Below are 22,380 nucleotides of genomic sequence, written 5' to 3' on the forward strand. Positions count from 1 at the left end.
GGCAATACAAAGTACTCTTATTTCCTAAGGGTACCAGCAATATCTCGCAGATACTGATCCTTCATGACTGAAAGACCCATCACCACTGGAACATGAGAAATTACATGAAGCAGTAGTTATTTGGAAATGTACTTTCACCTAAAGATGTCCATGACACTTTACCTTATACTTCCAAATAGTCTAGAAAGAAAGATCTCACAGTAACCGTCTCATTTACTCCTTCCTTGAGATTTCCAGACAACAATTTACCTTATGCTAAAATTGAATGCTACAAGGAATAGCACATTTTTTCCTTATTCAGTGTGACAATACTGCATTCACTCTACATATGCCATATTTGTAGCATGAGTCTCTCATTACTAAAGCTTGATTCCTCTTGAAAGCAATTTCAATGTTCTGAATGGAACAAAACAGTATATAAGCTGACAGGTAGGTGCAAGGGCAATAACTTAAGACTGGATAAACAACTTTAATTCTAAAGTTTCAGAATATTATTTGGCTTAATAGCACTAACTTAACCGCTTACTCTATCATCTCCATGAGAAGTGGAATTAACATACCTCAGACACCCTAGTGGAGAAAAAATAAAAAACTGGGTTGAAAAATAAAAATCTGGCTTCAAAAGAAGTAATTTTAAAGTCACACAAATAAAAGTTTTCTTTTTATGCAAACACAGTTCAACATTTTATTTAAGCTTCAGTGGCAAGATGAGACAAGGAGTGATAACGTGCTTGTCGCCTCTCAGATATTTTAGCAAACATGCTTGTTTGTCCATTGTTCTCTTCTGCAAAGCCTTCAGAACAGGACAGAAACATTGAGTTTATGGGGAAACAGCTATCAGGTGGCATCTGGCTTCTACAGACTTCTTTGAGCCCTATCTGTCTAGCTGTCAGTATGGATATAGAACGGTAACTACAATTTCCAGTGGTCATGGTTCACCTGTCCAAAGTGATTTCTTGTCACCCATAGCTTTTGACATGGCCACATTAACGTGCTGTGAGCTGGTGAACAAGAAAATGATACTCTGGCAAACTGCAAGATGGAACCAGAGAGTCGAGGGGATCGCAACAGGCAATCATTAACTTTTTGTATCTTACCAGAGTAAACAAGTGACAGCTACATATCACATAAAGCCGAGAGAACTGGCTAACAAGTGTCAAAGTTGTAGTCACTAGCATACCAATAGTTATTAAACGGTTTGCTTTCTTGCAAATGGAATGTCTTCCAAGTTACTTCTTGATGTTCATTTCAAAAACAAAATAATAATTATAAAGCAAGATTTATTTGTTGAAGTCCAGACAGAAGAAATATAAAAACGGACTAAAATATCTGCAAGAAAGCTAATCAATTGTATTGACCATTGTTGTACAAATTAGATGGCATTCTTAACATGTTAGCTCTATGTGTCTCTCTTCTGTCCCCATCAATATTAAAACTCACAAGACTTTATATTAAATAAGAATAAAAATGATAAACTGGGATATTTCTGCTTTTGGTCCTAGAGCTTCATTTAAAATGAGAAATGGCTTTAAAAAAAAAAACAAAACCCCACACCAACAAAACAACAACCAAGCAAACAATTTTCAACTACAAAAGCACAAAAAGGATTCCAAATAGAATGTATGAGAATGGACACTCTGTAACTCAAAAATTCAAATAAGTTTTGGCCCAGTTTGCAGAAATCTATGAGGTGCAACAAACTGACACTGAAGAAGGCTCACTGCAACGAAAACTGCTGAGCTCCACTTAACATCAGCAATAATGAGTACTTCATACAGAAAGTACCATCACGTTCATAAGCAGCTACTCCGTTTCACCCATCAGAGATGTGGATACAAAAATACAGAGATGTGTGTGGTGGTAGTAGTGGCAACTGACCTGGCAAGTATTTGAGACTAATTCTAGTAGGGTCACACCTTCCTGCCCTAAGAAATTCCACCTATATGTGAGAAAACATATGAAAAAATAATCCTGCAGCTAATTCTGTTCTATTGGGTCCTGTACTTTGGCCACAACAACCCCATGCAGCGATACAGGCTGGGCACAGAGTGGCTGGAGAGCAGCCAGGCAGAAAGGGACCTGGGGGTACTAATTGACAGGAAGCTCGACATGAGCCAACAGTGTGCCCAGGTGGCCAAGAAGGCCAATGGGATCCTGGCCTGTATCAAAAATAGCGTGGCCAGCAGGACCAGGGAAGTGATCCTTCCCCTGTAACTCTGCGTTGGTGAGGCCACACCTTGAGTACTGTGTTCAGTTCTGGGCCCCTCAGTTCAGAAAGGATATTGAGGTGCTGGAGCGGGTCCAGAGAAGAGCAACAAGGCTGGTGAAGGGACTGGAGCACAAGTCCTATGGGGAGAGGCTGAAGGAGCTGGGGTTGTTCAGCCTGGAGAAGAGGAGGCTCAGAGGTGACCTCATCACTGTCTAGAACTACCTGAAGGGAAGTTATAGCCAGGTGGGGGTTGGTCTCTTCTCCCAGGCACTCAGCAATAGGATAAGAGGGCACAGGCTCAAGCTCTGCTAAGGGAAATTTAAGCTGGATATCAGAAAAAAATTCTTTCCAGAGAGAGTAATCAGGCATTGGAATGGGCTGCCCAGAGAGGTGGTGAATTCACCATCCCTGGAGGTTTTTAAACTGAGATTGGATGTGGCACTGAGTGCCATGATCTAGTAATTGGACTGGAGTTGGACCAAGGGTTGGACTCGATGATCTCGGAGGCCTTTTCCAACCCAATCGATTCTATGATTCTATGAAACCAGAATAAAGGACCTTACAGGTATTTATGGCTTGCTGAAAGAATTTAAAACGTCCAAGTTGTCTTTGCAACCACAAATTGACCTAAAGTACTGACAAAATCTGCAATTCAGGGTTTGTACTAAAGGTTACAAAGTTTGATGCTCTGTATGTTTATTCTATTGTTTTTGCCTCAAAAATACACAGTTTGCAGATAGTAACTGTTAAAGGCAAAATTCTATACTATTTTGGTACCAAATGCACTCTTTAGGAAAGCAACCACCCACCACTGTACCAAAATAAATTTAATGTTGCTTAATGTTTTCAATCCCTGCAGAATACAAAACCGAATCGGTTCCCATGCAAAGATCCCTTTTAATTTCTTAATTTACAATGTTATACAAAGACCTACTTACATATATTTGGCTGCAGCCATAAAACTGCACAGTCCTAGAAGCTTATCACAAGAAAAGCTCAGAGTCAACACAGTAAGGCTGATATCATTAAATGTAATAGGCATCCTGTAAGATAAGCACGTGCAGTGGTGTTACCTCACCCTTTGTAATTCCCACTTTTCAATAAGATGCTCCACTTCACCTCCAAGAACTGCTGTGTTATTGTCATCCAGCAGCAAGAATCCATTTCTCACTTCAACAATTCCTGAAAGCTTAATTTTTGTTCCAGGTGGAGTGTTCAGGCTAGAGGTAGAAACAAAGCCAAATATTTCAAACACATTTATTACTACTCTGCCAAAACATATAAAAATACTTTCTTATACTTCCAACATTTCATATGCCATAATAAAAAAATAGCATCAAAAACCTTTGCAATAATTCCTTGAGTATGTACAGTACTTTCCAATAGCTTTACTGGAACACTTCCAACTCATTACACAAAAATGGCATACTACAAATTAGACTCTAACAGAGATAAATGTCTGCAAATTGTCTGTTTTGTTAAAATCCAATTTCACGATACCAAACTGAGGATGTAATTTGTTTAGACTAAGAGAAGATATTCTTGGACAACTGATACTGAGATAAGTTCCTCATCCTAGTACATATTTATAGCTAATAGAAGATCTCCAGATGGTTAATCATCTCATTTTTTTAAAACATCTAACTTAGCAGGAAAAAAAAAAGTGGTTAGAAAGGAAGCTTTCTATGTATTGCTAACAGTCAGGACAGTACTAGAATAAACCAAGAATCTCATAGCGCTTTTTCTCTCGTTACTCTGTAATTTAAAAACACATGAATACTTTCTGTCATCAGCTCCCTCAAGGAGATACCTTTTCTTCTTCTACCCTGTGATAAGCAACTGCAGAAGTGTAAAAGAACCATGCATCTCCAAACCATAACTGAAAGATATGACACGCAGAACAACCTGGAAACTGATTTTTCTTGTGAGAAACAGGACAAAGACATAGCCTTTCAACTGAGAGGCAACAGTATCTTTAAAATATGCTGAAGTTACTGTTGCAATCACCGGCCTATACTACACAGTGAGGCACATTCATAGTGGAGTCAGCCAATTACAGCACCAGCAGCATTTAACCTTAGCAATGTTAGTGGATTTTCTGTATTGTTCTGATAAATGCAAAGAAAATCAGATCAAACAAACAAACATGAAAGAAATACAGAAAAAACCCTAAAATTATGCGGGGGGGGAGGGCTAAATGGAAACAATAGTTATGATAAACCTCCAGGTTAAAAGAAAAATGTGATTTTCATTTATTTATTTATTTACATTATGTACTGAAACACCATATTATTCTAGGATAATAGTCCAACTTCAAACCTGAAACAACTACATATAACACAAATAACATTTTCAGATGTTGCTCAAAAAAACAAGAGCTCACAACATTACTGGAGTGATGAGTTCACCATTTTGGAAATTTTATCAAAAAGCTTTCAAACTATGTCTTGCACTGTGTGTTCAACTTTAAATATTTTGTGATCTAGAATTTACTTACACAGGAGTCTGTTTGCCTTCCTTTACTGCTCTCTTTATAGTCGCATTGGAATATGATATTCCAAGTTCTGCTGGCTCAAGCTAAAAGTAAAATATCATTAAATGTTCTAACAGCACCACTCTAAACTGCAAGCTGGCTCTTGCTCCAAAGGAGCAGTTTAACATTGAAAGATGACATTCAAAAATTAAGTATATATCTATCTGTTGCAGCTAGCAGAGAAAGACAGAGGAATTTTTTTTTAATCCAGGTAATCTGAATCATAAAAGTGCAGAGCACACCATGACTCAAGACTAAACACTAGTGTTGGTTTATGACATCTTAGTAACCAATGTTACCATGTTCAACAGTAATTAGCTCTCTTAGCCTTCACTTTTAACTGAAGAAATATTCAAGTTAAAGACCTGCCCATGGTTAAGCAGCATTAGTTGCATTAACTTAGGTGCTTCAAGCCTGTGACATTCGTGCTACAAAGGTCAGGCAAAAGATCTGTTACTACTAAAATCAGGGAATTTGGCTCAAGTTTACATACACACAAAATGCTGTGTGCTGTGAAACTACAACTCAGTAGATGGCTGCAAAAATCCACTTTCCTACATTATGTACTTCAGCATATACCTTTGCATGCTGAACTTAAGTTTCTCCTTTATATACAAAGTCCAAGTGGGAAGCCTGTTTTGTCAAGCAATTTTTTTCATATATAAGTAAGTACACTTCCAATACTTTAAGAACATTTAAGTACCAAAGCAAAACTAGGACAAGAAAGTTGTTCACCTTATTTTTGACATACTACTGTATTCTATAGCTGTGCAGCTTGTGTGCCCATCCGTCATCTGTAAACGTAACATTCTGGGAGCAGCCTGAGATTCTTCGTTATCCTTTGGTGCAGCAACATTGCGAATTTTCTGTATTTGCAGAACACACGGCCCTTCCAGCTAGATATGTGAAAAAGAGAAGACAAGACTGTTAACACTGTTAAGCAAACGTGTAGTATCTAGACACACACTAACAGATGCCCTCAGGCAAAGAAAAGCGTCATTTCATCAGGCAGTCATGTTCAATTTCTATCACTCATGCACTGCACGTTCTAAAAAATTATAAAAATGGCTTTTTCAGAGAAACACTTGTGATGCTTCATACATATCTGAGATATCAATTATGACAAAAAAGTGAATGAAAACAGTAGAGGCGGCAAAGGGCAAAACAAAATACAAATACTGCCACTTCCAACATAGTATGGAGTCCAGATAAGATTTCACATGCTGTCTGACAAAGACTTCCAAACAAAAAAAAAAAAAAACAAACAAACCCAGCTTAGAAGAGTATGGGTTTGGATCAAGAGCAGATTTTGAGCACAACTGCTTTGCAAACACTAACTAGAAATAAAGCTTCTTTGAACAGTGATCCAATCACAACATAACTACCTCAAGAGACATCACTTATCTGCTCGTTACCTAAAAATGCAGTGTGTCTTCCTATACCAAAGAAGAAAAAACAACCAAACAACTCACCACAAACACAAACCACCAAAATAAAACAAAATAAACCCACCCAAAACACCCGAAACGCAAACCAACTAACCAAACCACTTTATCACGTTTCAGCCGTAGCTGAGTCATTTTGATTTCTCTGAAAAGTAACAATTAGTTGTCTGTTGCTGCTTAACTGATCTTTAGCTCCTAAGAGCAGAAATTATGAAAAAGTGCACGTTTCATCAGGTTCTAACATTGGAGAAACAGAATAGCTAGCCTAGAAGAACATAAAATGAGAGGAGATAACTAGAAGGTAAATATGAAAAGAAAAAAAGAGAAATGAATAAACAAAAGAACAGAAGCACAGTAGCTTTCCTATGATGGCAATAGAAGGTCCGATGTAGCAATCACTCTCATTCGAGGGGGCAGATCAGTCTTAACTGGAACAACAAATCTGGTCATCATTTTGACAAGAAAAAAAAAAAGAAAAAAAGCTGTAGGAAACCAAAATCCACAATCAAATAATAATGAGACAGAAATTGGGAAGCATGTGAGTAAACTTAAAAGGGAATTAAATTGTTGTCAACTTCTGTTTTTATCTGCTTACCAATAATTTGTTGGTACTCAGAAAGTAACTCTCTGAGCTCACAAATTACATCATTTCTGAATGCTTCTTCTGGAATAAATGTTTCCTTTGTAATGGACCTTAGTTCGCAAAAGAAAACTAGTAATAACTTAAATGTAAAATAATAGTCTTCTTCACCTTTTTCTTCCATTAAAAATACTTAACATATATTTATGGTATATAGTTATCTAGATAGAAATGAGTGGATTCAGCTTTTCCAAATTCTATGCAAATGTGGCCATCTTGTGGTTAATGCTGGTAATGTTGACTTCTTTTAAATCCATACAAAACACAGATATTAATTTGTGAACAAAATATTTCTTTGTATTAATGATTGAAGTTTATAACCATCCAACATGGTCAAATACCCATGTTATTTCATACTAGGACTCTATGCCAGCTTCTATGCAACTATTTTACTATTATAATAATACTAGAGAACAAAGTTAATTTCTGTGCAAGATGAAAATACATCACATGTTCCCAAGATGTGGATAATACCCATCTCAGTATGAGAGGAACAACAGTAGCACATAATTTCTGTTATTTCCTGAAGCATTTCAGAACCACAAATTACTACTTTCTACTGAGAGATTATATTAAGTTGTTCCTGTCCCATAAAGCAAATATTCTTTTTATAAACACCTAGCCCTGTAACAAAGTATTTCCATACATTACAAGCTAAACAGCAGCATTGATTAAATACACATATTTGTTTTATGTTAATCCAAAAAAAAAAAAAAAAGAAACACTACAGTTAGGACAGCAAGAATTCAGTGTGGTCTCTAATAGGAAGTTACTGGGAACAATCTCAAGAGATGAAAGAAAACTTGACAAAAAAACTAAAGAAATCCTACCATAATGTAACAGAACTCTGAAAAAGCAGTACTATTAAAGTCACTTTGAATTGAAATCGCATTTTAACAGTAACACTAAATGAGACAAGCACTACCAGATTAACAACCTCTGGAGAATTACATTTAATCAAATACATTTGAACCTAGGGAATAGTACATAATTAAGCAACTGAGAATGAACAGTACAAAATCAGATGACATTAAAAACAACTATTTTGCTTGTTTTCCATATTTCAAATACAGGATACTGAAGAGGATAAAAATACTAAATCATAGATACAAAACCCCACTAAAATCAAGTTCTTTTAGGTGGCAAAAAATTCTTGAAGCACTGAAGTATGTTAAAGTGCATGTTATCCAGAAAGCTAAACAGGTAAACAATCAGTTTCATAAAATATCATCTTGGTTTTTGGGGTTTTTTTAAAGTAATACCTGCAAAGAACATTGCTACACATTATAAGAAATAAAGATAATAAAACTTCTCCCATGAAGTTAATTTACTAAGTAATATGCTGCATGCACACACTGCTGCCTAGCTAAAACTATGATCCTGCAATAGACTATCTCTCAAGTGTGCTTTTCACACATGGCAATAATGTTCCTGCTGTTGTTCTTGTAGAAGTTTGTGCTTCAGCAGTCACCACTTCATTAAGACAGTAGCAGTGACAGAAAAAAAGAAATCCAAGCAGCTCTTAACAGCCTCTCTCATCAATCTTGCTTTCTTAAAATGAATCTGCCTTAATATCACTATTTGAATTCCAACAGTAAAGAAATATGTTTCCCCAGAACTTTCACATCAGTGATATGGACTGCCAGTATTTAGAAGTTAGTGATAATGAAGTGAGAACTACTGCTCGATTTAACATAAAATTACTTCACTTACCCACTCTCTTAACTGCGTATAAGGAACAAAACAGGAAATGTATATTGAAGGGGACAAATTTAATTTTTATCTGAACACACAACATTACATTAAAAATCTTGCACATCCAAGTTTCACGTATAACACTCTAACACAAAATGTTACACCAACCAACATGGTTTAACTACATAACTTACAGGATACACAGTCTTTGGAAAATGGCATAAAGTGTATAGTTATAATCACATATAACAGTACACCAAGTAATACAGCATTAACATGTATCACTATGTATCATCATCATACAGTTGCTTTGCTTTATTCCTGACCTGCTTTGTTGCCCTCACAGAATAACATAGGGGGAAAAAAGAACTTCTGATACCATGTCAAGACCAAAGAGGTTACATGACTTTTCAGTGATAAATGAAGCTGCCAGGATTGTTCACATTTTTATTTAAGCATTTCAAAGTTGTGAAATAAGAGTTCTCTTTCTATGAAGCTTATGTTCATATATTTATGCTATAACATAATCAAACATCGGGTTCTTTTGTATGTGGAACAATGACAAAACACACTAACGAACTATACAAGGGTGTCATCACACAGAAATCACAGAACACAGAAGAGTGAAGCAAAAATATCGTCTACCTTTTCCACCTTTCCACCATTGATGTCACTGGGCAGGAATTTCTTGCCAATCGTTCTTAAATCTGTCTGAAATTATTACAGAAGACAAGAGAATATTAACCTAAAATATCCTGTTTCAAAAATAAAAAAAAATCATTGTAAAATAGGGAAAAGAAAGGTACTCCTTCCATAATGATAACTGTTCATTACAAAAGTCCACTCAGAAAATTCCTTTTGCTTTTTAAATTATAGTTTACACTACATTTTCAATGTTGATTAAAATGCTTTTAATAGATGAAACAAAATCCCTAAGTAATGTTTCATTATTTAACATAACTGTGAGAACTATGAGGTTTAACAGAGGTAAACGTCTTTCTTTGCTCTCTCATCCAGCACTTAGAGAAAAGTATTTTTAGTTTGCAATGTTTTACATGCATATATCCCTTTATAAAAGGTTGGGATGATTTTTCAAATTACACTGGAGTGAAAGCTTACATCATAATTCTCATTAGGTGTTTTTTAACTTCAATGTCTGATCATTCTTTTGGAAGTGAGATTGGCAGCTGCATGACATGATTCCACAACTGTGCAACATGGCCACTGACAATATTAAAAGAATTCATATGATTGAAGGAACAAATGTCAGCCCTTTCCTTCCTCCCCCAACACTGGACAAGCACATCAGTCAGGGTGATGAGAGCTAAAAGGTGCTAAAGAACAGCGATGCAACCTACTCCTCTTTTTTAAACTCCAGTGCTTGAAATAAGCCTGTTGTTTTAAATAGAACATGCTGATGCAAACTGCACTAGCAAAGCTGAAAAACTTCCTTACTCATTATGATCATGAACAATTCCAAAATAAGATGAGCTAAATTTAATTACTACAAGAACTTGGACACTAACTTGTCATTAATATGTCAATGGACTACTGTTCTAGCATCCTGATCTAGAATTGGGCAGGGCTGCACTTTCGTATCTGAAGCATTGTAAACCATTGGTTTATTCTGGTTTTCAGTGTGAAATACTGGTACTCTACAACAAAAAACAAATGGTAGGAAATCTCTTTTAGTGCATTTACTGAGTATGTCTAGAGTGGACAATGTGCAACCTAATTTCTGTTGCACGAGACAGACAGATAAAGAAAGTATATCTAGTTTTCAATCTGAGCCACCTGAGGAAACTGATCTGTCAGTTACCTGTCTTTGAATAGCAAACTATAAACTGTTCCTATGTGTTCCATATGCATATCATCATAGAATCACAGAATGGCTTGGGTTGAAAGGCCTTAAAGATCATCCACTAGCATTCCCTGAGTCCCTCTTACCAGGGCTCTCAGTCTGTTCATCCCTCAGCCTGTGTTGACACCTGGGTTGCCCTGACCCCAGTGCAGCAGCTTGCACTTGGTCTTGTTAAACCTCATCCCATATCCAGAGGTCCACTTCTTGAACTTGTTCAGGTCCCTCTGGATGGCATCCCATCCCTTCAGGTGCGTCACAATTGCACCACTCAGCCTGGTGTCATCTGCAAATTTGTTAGGGTGCACTTAATCCCTCTATGTCATTAATTAAGATATTAAATAACACTGGTCCCACCACTTGTCACTCATGTCCATTGGCACTCTGAGTCGTTGGCCACTATTCTCTGGACGTGACTGTGAAACCAATTTCTTATGAATCTAACAGTCCACTCATCCAAATCTACCTCTCTCCAATTTACAGAGAAGGATGTTCAGAGGGAACATGTCAAAAGCTTTACAGAAGTCCAGATATCCAGATCTCTGCAGCCCTTCAATTGTTCTTTGAAGGCCACTGAGTTGGTCAACCAGGACTTGCTTTTGGTCAAGTCTCCAGTAAGGTATTTTGCAATCAGAGCAGCAGAAAGGGGACACAACTTCTACAAACTCTTTGCAAGGTCTTACACAAAATAAAAACATTTGAAGGATTGAAGGTACATTGATGTCTATTTCATGCTTATTTAAGCAATTCACACACACACACAGAAACAAAAAATAAAGGTAAAAAAGTTCATTTGACTTCTTGGTTTCTTCTGTCTGAAACATGCCTCTAGCAGTCAAGGAAGGATTTGTGAATTTGTAAGAAGTCAAATATAAATTCGCTGTTATCCTGCCATTAAAGACACAATGCTATTCCCTACTTACCCAACAGACCAGTTAATCTCCTGGGCATAAAAAACTGACTTAATGACAAAAACAATTAAATTGTGCTTTGGAGTACTTGCGTAACATTTCTGGTTTATTTTATTTTTATTATCTACCAAACAAGCCAGAAACAACAACATGGTCACAAATGATCATGTCAGTACTTGTTCCAGCACATGATTACACGCAGGGTAATACTCAACAACTCACAAGTATTTTATTTGCATTTTTTATAAAGCAGTAATGCATTCTCATATATACAAACATGCTACTATGGTCCAGAAACCAATTTCTTAGCCTCTGCATGTTTTGTATTACATTTTTTGCATCTTTGCGTTATAATTTTCAACCCTAATTTTCAAATTCCTTACATGAAATGGTGCCTGCATACATACGAGTGATTGAACATATGCTCTGAAGAAACAATGAAAGGAGCAGAGGGGATGCTCTTTCAGAGCATTCCCTTAAACCAACTGGTGTTTGAATCTTGAGGATGGATAAAATAATCCCCTCTCACACAAGTTCATTAAGAAAGATCACTTTTTTCTTAAGCACTCTATTACATTGATTTTTCCCCATGAAACTATACATAGTTTTACAAAGGACAAAGTTGACATTAAACCATATTAACCATATGTAGTGCATTCAAGCTTTAAAACATTTGAGTATGTTTTTGATAAAATATACTAAAAATAAATAACAAATACATGCATTAAGAAAGATTTACTAATGCTTACCAACAATGTATATATTAGAATTCTGAAAACCAGGAATTCACACGCACACTTTTCTGACATACTTAAAAGTATTATGGTTTATTGCTTCAAAGATGTTTCTCTATCTTGTATATTCCTGTGTTAATTTGGTGGCAGGAATAATGACTACTAAACCAGATTAGCAAAAATCCAGTAAAGCAAAAAACCTGTTCCTTGTTACCTAAATACATATACAACAGGATGTATCATTTGAATGTGTTTTAAGGACTATCTTGTCCGGAAGTTAAACAAAATAAGGGTGTTTTATTCATCCCAACAAACGTATTTTTTACTACAATTTCATACTCATGTCAGTACACAGCACTTCCAATCATATTACTGCTTGTACCTTGACTTCAGTTTTAAATTTCATAAAACAAAACAGTATTTTCCTACGGCAAAATCTGTTCATTTTTTTCTGCTACAGGTTTCACTGTTTGGAAATAAAACTCACAATTCATACAGGCAAGGGCAGAAAGGTACTCTATCCTTTAAATAACTCCCACAGACAATGGTACATTTAATTAGACACACAAACCTACACTCAAGCCATTAGTTGTATCATTTTTAGCTCAATTTGTCAGGAAAAGGTTTTCACTATTGTAACTTACATTAAGGGCAACGAGGATAACGTCATTTGTATTAACTTTTTCAGACGAACTTAAGCAAGCTTCAATTCCTTCATCTGAAAGATACCTGTTAAAGAAAAGAAAAAAACATTAGAATATCACAAGATGTATCCATTAGACAAACATTTTCCTGTATATGAGATTGTTATTTAGTTCCTATCTTTTGTGCTGGTCAAGCACAGATGTAAAAATAGTTGGAAAATGACAATGTAACCAGTTTCTTCACACTGAGATGAGGTTAAGGAAGAGATTTCTTCTTCCATGTATCTAAACAAAAGAAAAATTAAAAAAAACAAGAAAAACAGGTTCTACTTACAAAGGAACAACAGCCATCACGACCAGTGTAACACTACACTACTCATGCCCTATTTCCCAAATTGTAGGAACTTGGTTTCAAAATCAACCACTTGACCTTTACTTGGTGTAAGTGGCACACTTTCTGTCACTCATGCATTTGCAAGGAAAAAAAAAAAGCAAAACAACAAAAAACCCCCAACTCCCATCCCACTCAAAATACAATCGCATCTATTTCTTAAGTGCAAGGCTATATGGTCAATCCATCAAGGGCTGGGGCACACAACAATGCTGTCCTAGAAAACATTCTTGTTTACCTGGGCTACAAAGAAACTAGTAAAAATGAAAGTGCATTACAGTGTATGAATAGTAAAATACAGTGAAAAAGATGAAATAAGAATAAAAAACTCCTCCACAACTACATTTGGAAAGGCTATTTGTGAGCCTGATGGTAATAGTCCAGAAACAGTATCTCTCCTCAAAAATTCTGTAACTATAAAATAATTTTTTTCATCTGAAAACTATGTTATTTCTGAACTGATTACCTGAATCCATTTAAAAGGGCTGACCTATTCTAACCTCCAAAAAAACACTTTGAAAAGGGTAGTTTTAACTTAAGTGGTCAGAAATTGTGACATTTGTTGTTCACTTTGCCTAATACAACCTATTTGCAGTTCCAGTTTTCATTTTTATGTAGCTGGCAACCTGCCTTCTCTACATAACTCTTCATTTTATGTAAACACATCAAAGCAACGACTAAATAACTGATATTTGCTAGATACTCAGCCTGAAACACACAGCACTTCCTCAAGCAACATTTAAATAACTCCCTACCATGAAATCACCATTCCCCAGATAATAAAAGAATGATACAAGAAATGAAGAGTAATATACATTAAGAAATACTAAAAATAAATATTCCTGTGTGCTTCAAGAAATACTTCTTTTTTAAAGAAAATAGCACATAAACAAGACAAAACACTTGAATGAAAGTACACAGATCTTTTTGATTCTAGCCCAGGTACCTTAAACATCATTACCTCCAGTCTTTGCAGTGTTCCCAGACTAAGTAATGATCCCAGTTGTGCTTTAACCCAGCCACTCGATGGGATATAACTGTTCAAGTTGGAATCTGCCATCTAGCAAATCCTAAGTCACTAGCCCACCATTCCAAAACAAAAAACCAAACAATCCCCCTCCCAAAACAAACAAACAAAAAACAACCCAGATGCACTAAATGGTGAAAAAAATGCATTTATAAAAGCATAAGAAGAAACACTCCTATTTTTCATATAAAAGGCAGATGCTGGAGAGGAATAAGGTGGTGAGACTTGGTGGCTTGTATGGGAATACGGGATTTCCCAGCTGAGTAATTCTGAGCTGAAGGCAGTTAAATGCCTCCCTGACATCCAATCCCGTCAGATCTCGGAAGCTAAGTAGGGTCAGCCCCCGAATAGTACTTGGATGGGAGACCTCCTGGGAAATGCCGGGTGCTGTAGGTTCTAGTCCTGAGGACTTCACTGTCACCGTCCAAGCTCTCTTGGCCATGGCAGATGAACCTCAGGACTTAAACGGTGGGGCCAGTTCTGCGCACGCTGAGCCTCACCTAAAATCCACTGCGCAGGCTGGAAGGGTACACCCACGTGGTGACAGCCCTTCCCAAATTGTCATTTGTGAAGCTGAGCCACATGCAATTCTGAGCTCGAATACAAGAATTCGTGAAGATTTATGTAACTACTGTTAATTAACAGATCTCATTAGCTGGAGTCAGAAGGTAAAGTAGAACAGCATTCCCACTCTGCACCAGAGGAAATAAGTATATCCAACAGACACTGTCCTGCTCTCAAGGCTTCAGCTGTGGCTTAGTAACATCAGACTTCCTAGAAAAATCTGTATTATAAACTCTTCAAATTTACCTTCTGTCATCTTCAGCATAAAACTGAACGTTAAGTTTAACAGCAGAGGTTAGGGTGAGTACAAAATCCATAAGCTGAGTTTTAGACTGTTGGCTAAATCATGGAAAGATTCCTCCCCTTCTGCTTCAAATGTAAATGAAGTTATTCTTCATTCTACTGAAGTTAGCAGGACAGCACTTCCCTTACAGAGTTACTTAGCCTAGTACTTGAACCTAAGTGCTACCATTTTCCACCAGGAGAAAAATGTTTTTAAAGAATGAATAAACAAGAATCTGACCTATAATTAAACTTTCACTACATAGGGTAAGTTTAATTCTGCTACTACAAAATTAACTGCTGAGTCATGTTTTATTTTCTCACCTCAAAGTGAAGACTGAATCACAGCTGTCAAAATCCCACTCTGCTTTAGTCAACATTTTCAGTTTATAACTTTTTATAAGTACATTTATATATGAATTTTCAGTTTAGTTTGCCTCATTACTTTGGAGAGTTTCTGAGACAGAAAGATAAACTCACTGGAGAAGAACACTAATTTTGACTTGTGCTACCTTAAGCAATAAGACTTTGCAAAAACGTTGCCCACCTGATTGAAATCTCTGCCAATCTCACTGAGGCACAAACCATGGAACACCACTGGGGACATCTGTTAGTTTGATTTAAGCAAACACCAAAGCTTTTCAGCAAAAAACTGATTGGCTTGGTTATTAAAAGTTTTCAAAAAACCAAAAACCTGTGAACATCAATGTAGGGGTTATGTTTTATAGTTTGCGGTTGTTTGGTCGGTTTGGTTTTTAAACTTGTTTATTCCATAAAAGCATAAATTACTTAAATGTAAAAGATCGGGATCAAAATTATGTTCAAGGAAAAAAATCATATTGACAACTCTGTCAGCAAAGTTTTGCTGAAGAACTTCAACAGAATTAAAAAGAGCTTTCCAGTAATGTGAAATACTTCTGTGCAACAGGATGCAAACCCATAGATATCATAAGAGATGGTCAGAAATTGGCCAGGGAACAAAATGCAGCCGGAAAGCATCGTACCCCAGGATTAGCCAAAGCACAGATTTCGTCTTTACTAACAGAAGCCTGGAACCGCTGTATGTTAAGTCTCTCTTTTCCACCTTGCCCTAATAACATTCTCATATAGACGATTCCATACAGCACTAAGTACTCCAAATACATGTTCGGATTTTCTTTACAACCTTATGCAAAGTTCTTATTTAAAATGAATTTATTTTCTCTTCATTGTTTGTACAGTCTCCTACAATAACTACCTAAGTTTCAGTTTTTAATATTTCCTGCTGCAGGCCCACAAATTATTTAAGAAAATAAAAATCAATATTTTTATAAAATTTATTTAAAAATAAATGTGTTGATACAGAATACTCACATCTATCTCTCTCAAATGTGAAAAGGGAGTTAAAGCAGACAAAAGCTATCTCCTCAAATGCCATAATCCTTCTCCCAATAGCATAAGGATTATTAAGTCTGAATTACTTTTTCCAGGCTCTGAAGGAAACAAGAGCTCCCTCTTCTATCTGCTCTTAATAAGGGATTGTGATATGCTCAAGGTAGGACCTTTACAGCATAAGGCCACTCAGTTTTTTTGTTTGCCCTATTAGATAAAGGAAAAAAAAAATCTGACCCCAGACAAAATCAAAGACATTAAAAATCTGCTCTGGAGTCAAAGAAACCAGCCATACAGCTTTGCATCTCTACTATACTCATTCGAGTGCATCACATCTTCGGCATTATCTGTTCTGCCCATTTTGCAAAATACTGCGACCTGTCACAACCCCCAGATAACAAAAGGTGAACTGCAGTTTGATCCTATTATATTAATTCAACATACTTCCTATTGCCAAAGGGTAGGAAGCAGTCTGAAACTGTATGTGAACCAATTCACACTGCTGTAAGAGCTCACAAGCTCCCAGTTCCCAGGATGTCTCTGGCAGTGCTGCACATGCAGCATCTTTGCCAAGTTCTGCTCTTCCCACCTCCATCCCAAGCTGTCCCCACCTTTTTGTTAAAAAGCAAGGGGGCACTTCGGATAACCTGGCACACAAATGCTGCTGCCACAATCAACAAACTTTCCTTTGTCCTTCCATAAACAAACATTTCAGAATTAAAGTGAAGGAGCAAATAAGTACAATAAATGAGTGAGAAGCATAGAGTGATCAGCAGCCAAGTTCCACAAAGCTCTCCAAGAAGCCCAAGGCAAACCAGTGGCTGACCCCTGATATCTCACACTGACAGCAATGACACAAATTATTTCCTTAACATGCAATGCAGATAATACAATCCATGAAAACCACCTGAAAGACTTCAAGGAGGTAACTGTTCAAACCGGCTGATTAATTTTTTGCTTTATCTTATGCCTTTGCTTTAATCTTATGCCTTCCAAAGAGATGTTTGTGGTTTTGAGGAAATAAACAGATTTTTAGAAAAGTTTAAAATCACCACAAAAAAACCCAAACAACTCCCCCCTCCCCCAAAGACCACACCACACAGCTTCCCCCACTCCCACCACACTGAACTTTCCACTATAAGGATTGGCAACTACATACACTGCAAGAACCTTTAGTTTCCAAGAAATAAATTACTCACTAGACTCCTTTCATGTACGTTTTAAAACAATCTTAAAAGTTACATATTGAATTCATGAAGAAAATTGCATTGATTTCAAGGGAATTTTAGTAAGTAGTGCTGCATGAACCACACAGGGATTCTGTAGCCTTGGAACATTAATACAAATTAAAAGAAAAAAGAAATAAAACCACAGTTTACAACCAAATGGGCATAAAGCTGCCATGAGTGGTTGAAATGGTTATTTGTGGAGCACTCTCAAGAGAAAGGAAATCAGAAGAGAGGAAAATAAATGTTTCTACTGCAATTCCTTTGCATTATGCTTGCAGAAACCTGAGGAATGTCTCACCTATTCCTCCCCCCATCCAGTTCACTCATCTGAGACAGTACAATCCTCTCAGCAACAGCTTTTGTCAGAAAAACATCTCCTAGAAAGTACCTGCATTCTTACCTTCAAAAGAAATATCAAAACAAAGCCATTAGTAATGAATCAGCATTTTCTATGTGAATCATTCACATATAAATCCAAATCTACAATTTTTCTGTCAAAATGTTCTCAATAAGCTTCTACAAAAAACAGATTTCAGTAATGCTTCCTTTGTAATACACAGAAAAACTTATTACAGCAGTGACAGGCAGAGTTGTTTTCCCACTGCTCCTTCATATCCAGTATAATATCAATCTAATAAGCCACTTCTGCACATTACAGGGGTGCACATTCTCCTTTTTGGTATTTCCCATTGCTAAGGGATATAACGTAGTACCAATCTCATCTATGCCTCTATTTATCTCACTTTATGTTCTGCTTTACTTCATAAAGAACAAATTACACCTGACATGGCCTAAATAGACAGAGTTCTGTACTGATACTCTATTACCATTTATGTCTGAGACACTGAAGAAATCAGCAGTACCAAAGGAAGATGCATTTTTTGTCCGTTCTATCCTGCTGGATCAAACACTCAATCTGCAGACAAACATGCACCTGTATGCACACATACACTTGAAAAGGTTTAAAGTGAGCCTTATTCTATAATTAAATCCACCAGGTAAACAACTGCTCTAATATTACTTCTTTTTCATGATCAGTTTCCTTGAAAAGCATGTTTTCACTAATTATAACTGTTAATGCACAAACACAAACCTTTAATCTTTCTTTTCCTAACCCATAACACAATTTTTTATAAACCTTCCATAATTTTCATCTATCATCTCTAGAATTAATACTTTATTGAGTAGAATCTTCAAGGAAAGAAATAAGGGAAATTATTATTAATACATATGTTCTATAAAATTCATGCATTTCAGATTCACAGCTTTTTACAGAATCATTATGATACTAGCAGCAAACACAAACTGCACTAACTACCCTTCTAATTCAGTGCCAGTCACACAGAACAACACTTGAGTTCTACAGTAAATGTGATATACCTATTTTCAATGTGTCTATGCAAAATGGAATGTTCCTTCCACTACTTCGCTAGAGAAACAGATTTATACAATCATGCCATAAAAAAGATAACGTTTTCAAGGAAAAAAAAAATCACCGCAAGTTTTCAAATTTCTGATACTTGGTAACACCACAATAAAAGAGAACAATTTCAACAAAAGAGCAACGGAAAGCTTAGGAGACTGCACCAGTACGAGACCACCACTGGGTGCCAGTGTTGCTCCGTAACAGAAGAACCATATCTCGTATAGCAGCTCCTTTAAAAACTTGGGAATTCTCTTGATAGGATTTCAAAACGCTTTGCTGAATTTCAGTTGTATAAAGGAATTACACTGTAATCTTACAAACTTTACTAAGGGGCTATCATTAGAGCTGTTTACAGAAGAAAAACAACCCCCATTTTAAGACATTATTATGCTAAACATGAAAAATCAGATTTTCAAGAAGGTTTTTCCATATCCTTTAACCTGCATAACAATATTGGAAAAGCAACTGGCACTGGTCTTCCCTTCAGGTTCTGAGATTTAATTTTAAAAAACTAAATGGCAAAAATTAGGGCCATGTGTTCCTTTATCCACTTGGCAAAGTCTGTAGGGAATGACGAGATTCCAGTGATATTCTTGGCAATTTTACTATCAGTACTCTCACACCAAGAAATGCCTTTTCGTTTTGCAATTGCATTTAAAGACTTACTTCCTACATCTTGTTCTTATCTTGTACATTTGGTATATCTTCCTCTGCATTTTGTACTTACACTAATGATTATTGCTATATACCGTATTTTTGTATTCCTATCACTTTTCCAATTTATTAACAACACTTTGACCTGAGCACTCACAGCTTTGCAGTTCTAAGGAGCTTTATCTCACATTTGAGCTTAGTACTTCGTGCCCCATCACCCAGGTGTTTAATGATAGTACCAAATCACACATGACCTAGATGATGATGTCACCTACCCTCACATTTTGGCAGTGAAACACCCAGAGCCATTCTTTCTGGTGTGCTCAAACTACTTTTGTAACTGCCTTAGAGGAACTTAATCCAAACTGTTTCCCTATTTCACTCCTTAAAGATGAAAAACCAAAATGTTTAAATAACAGAACATACTGGATTATACCACTGTTAAAAAACCATTGAGTTTTAAGTGGACTTATGCAAGCCAAAACCTATTTGAACCGTCCAGAAAGCACAGTGAGAAATACAGAATGTTGGTTACAACTACGTAAGCATTTAAATGAACAAACACCAAAGTACAAGTCTATCTTTAAAATATTACTGACATTTCTAAAACTGGTGCACAGTCACTACATCACTTCAGTTCCCCAGGCAGTTAAAGTTGCATCCCCAGCTACCCAACTTTTCACTCCTGGGAACACGCCACTTCCTTAAGTGCAGTCTCCAACCCAGGTCAAGCTGAAACCCCAGAAAAAAACTCATAAAATATGCATTCTCAAGCTCATGTTCTCAGATGTTTAGCTGACAAAATGTAAGGTCTAAGCCTCTCTCAGTTGTCTATGACACTTGACTTCAATAAAAACATGAGAAAATCAATATATTTTTAGAACAAGACAAAAAAAGGTTGGATTTTTTTTTACATTACATAATGAAAGTAGAATGACTCTCATTGCTGTCCTCCCCCCTTTTTTCAAATGTGAGAAAGCAACATCAAGTTAATTATCTAGCAGTAAAATCTATTTTGTTAGTAAAATCATGATGTAAGAAAAGCACAGAAAACACTTAGAGACAGGGAAAATGAAAAAAAAAATTAAAAAGTGAGAACAAAATCCAAAAAGTGCACTGCTTTAAACAAGACCAATGCATTACCTTCTTGCTGGGTTACTTCTGCCTGAAACTTCCAGTATGAATGGGATAAAGGTCAGTAATTTAGGAGTGCTGCAGTCCTACACATATGCAAAAACCACTACAAATATTATTTCACTGCACAAGCAATACTAGTCCAGCAGCTGAGGGTGAGGCCCCACACAACCACCCACTGTGCTTCTCCCTCAGGAATGACCTACTTCCCACCCTGCCCACCTGACCTTGCTGCAAAGCCAGTTCCTTCCCCTCCTACCAGCACGACAGAGGCAAAGGGCTCGGGTGGAACTGCTCTCCCTGGCAAGCAGCATTTTCCCCATCTCCCCCAAGAACACAGGAGAGGAGAGGTGCCTTATCCCTGGGTCAGTAGGTTCTGAGATAGGATTTGGTGGTAAGGAGGTTCCTGTCAGAGGTCAGAGGCAGAGAACACCCAGCACTCCCTGCAATACTTCAAGGGCTTCAAAGTCTGTATTTCTGTCATGATTTCTTAGTCGCCTTTACCGACTCAGCCTCTCATCCACTTACAAAAGGCCTATTTTCATACAAAAGCTTGAGTAAACAGTAATAGTTTTAGAATTAATCCTTCATACGTTTGACATACAAAGAGAACCGTAAGTCTATTATTAGGTTAGCCTGACAATCCATCATTCTCTCTCACACCTCCCTGGACCCACACACCCCACACTTCTTTTTAATTACTGGCACATGTATTTTTTCCCTGGTTTTTCCCTCCAGTCTCTCTGAAATTACTGTTCCAAACATTAAGTATCAGAAGCAAGTTTTCAGCATACTCTTCATCGAGTTCTTGCACATAGAACATGAATTTTAAAACATTTTAACAGTTGCACTAGTGTAGTCTTTACAATAGCACCTCCCATAGTGTGATCCACAGTGTGGTGTGTGCTCTTGATAAGCCTATTTTCTTCTAGAACATTCCTACTGCTGGGAATGCGTTTTTTCTTTTAAAAAAAACACTAAAAGGTTTAAAGCTGTATTATGAGACTGGCACCACATCTTTCGCAAGCACTTTCCAACAGAAAAAACAGGAAAAACTTTGTTCTTGACCCAAACATAAAACTTACAGAACCACACAGCCACCTTTCACATCTCCAATAATGCCACCATCAGGAATCTCACACTGTCCACTTGCTCTTTCCCAAATACAGAATCCTTCATTAACCAAATGCTTTATCTAAACCACATAAAAAATTCTAAAACCCAGGACCAACCTTCCTTTATAAATTCAGTTCCCAAAAGAAGAAAACAAAATAAGCACTTGCAAAGCCTTCAGCCAGAGTCAGAAATCCTAGATGTTTGAGAATCTCCTCTCATACAGTTCTACAAGGGGCTGTTTTCAGGACACCTTTTCCAAGCAAGTGACTGGAAAAGTAAGAAATACATGTGGAAAAGCCTCTCTTGAACTGACAAACTCCTAAGCAGGGCACTCTCTGAAAGGGCTGTTGAATTTACTTCCTTATGGTTTCAAAAAGCTCAAATTGCATGGCCTTCATGGAGTGCTGTAATGTTCCTCTCTAAAACAGGGTAAGAAGTTACTGAAGGACAGGATAAAAGCTACAAATTATTATGTCAAGATCTGCATGTGGTAGGTTCTTAAAAATTATACAGCTAC

General features: G+C 36.8%; 1 protein-coding gene across 2 annotated transcripts in view; it reads right to left on the bottom strand.

The window, feature by feature from the left end:
• Positions 1-22,380, bottom strand: part of TDRD3 (tudor domain containing 3) — a 104,053-nt gene that overhangs the window by 40,694 nt on the left and 40,979 nt on the right. For both annotated transcript variants that reach the window (XM_071550266.1, XM_071550256.1), the window contains exons 2-5: positions 12,670-12,754; positions 9,168-9,233; positions 5,478-5,638; positions 3,288-3,429 (exon numbers count right to left, since the gene is read on the bottom strand). In XM_071550266.1, coding sequence (XP_071406367.1) covers positions 3,288-3,429; positions 5,478-5,638; positions 9,168-9,233; positions 12,670-12,754 — 454 coding nt within the window. The remainder of the gene's footprint in view (positions 1-3,287; positions 3,430-5,477; positions 5,639-9,167; positions 9,234-12,669; positions 12,755-22,380) is intronic.

The sequence above is a fragment of the Pithys albifrons genome, chromosome 1 (assembly GCF_047495875.1).
Source record: "Pithys albifrons albifrons isolate INPA30051 chromosome 1, PitAlb_v1, whole genome shotgun sequence".
In the NCBI taxonomy this organism is placed as follows: Eukaryota; Metazoa; Chordata; class Aves; order Passeriformes; family Thamnophilidae; genus Pithys; species Pithys albifrons.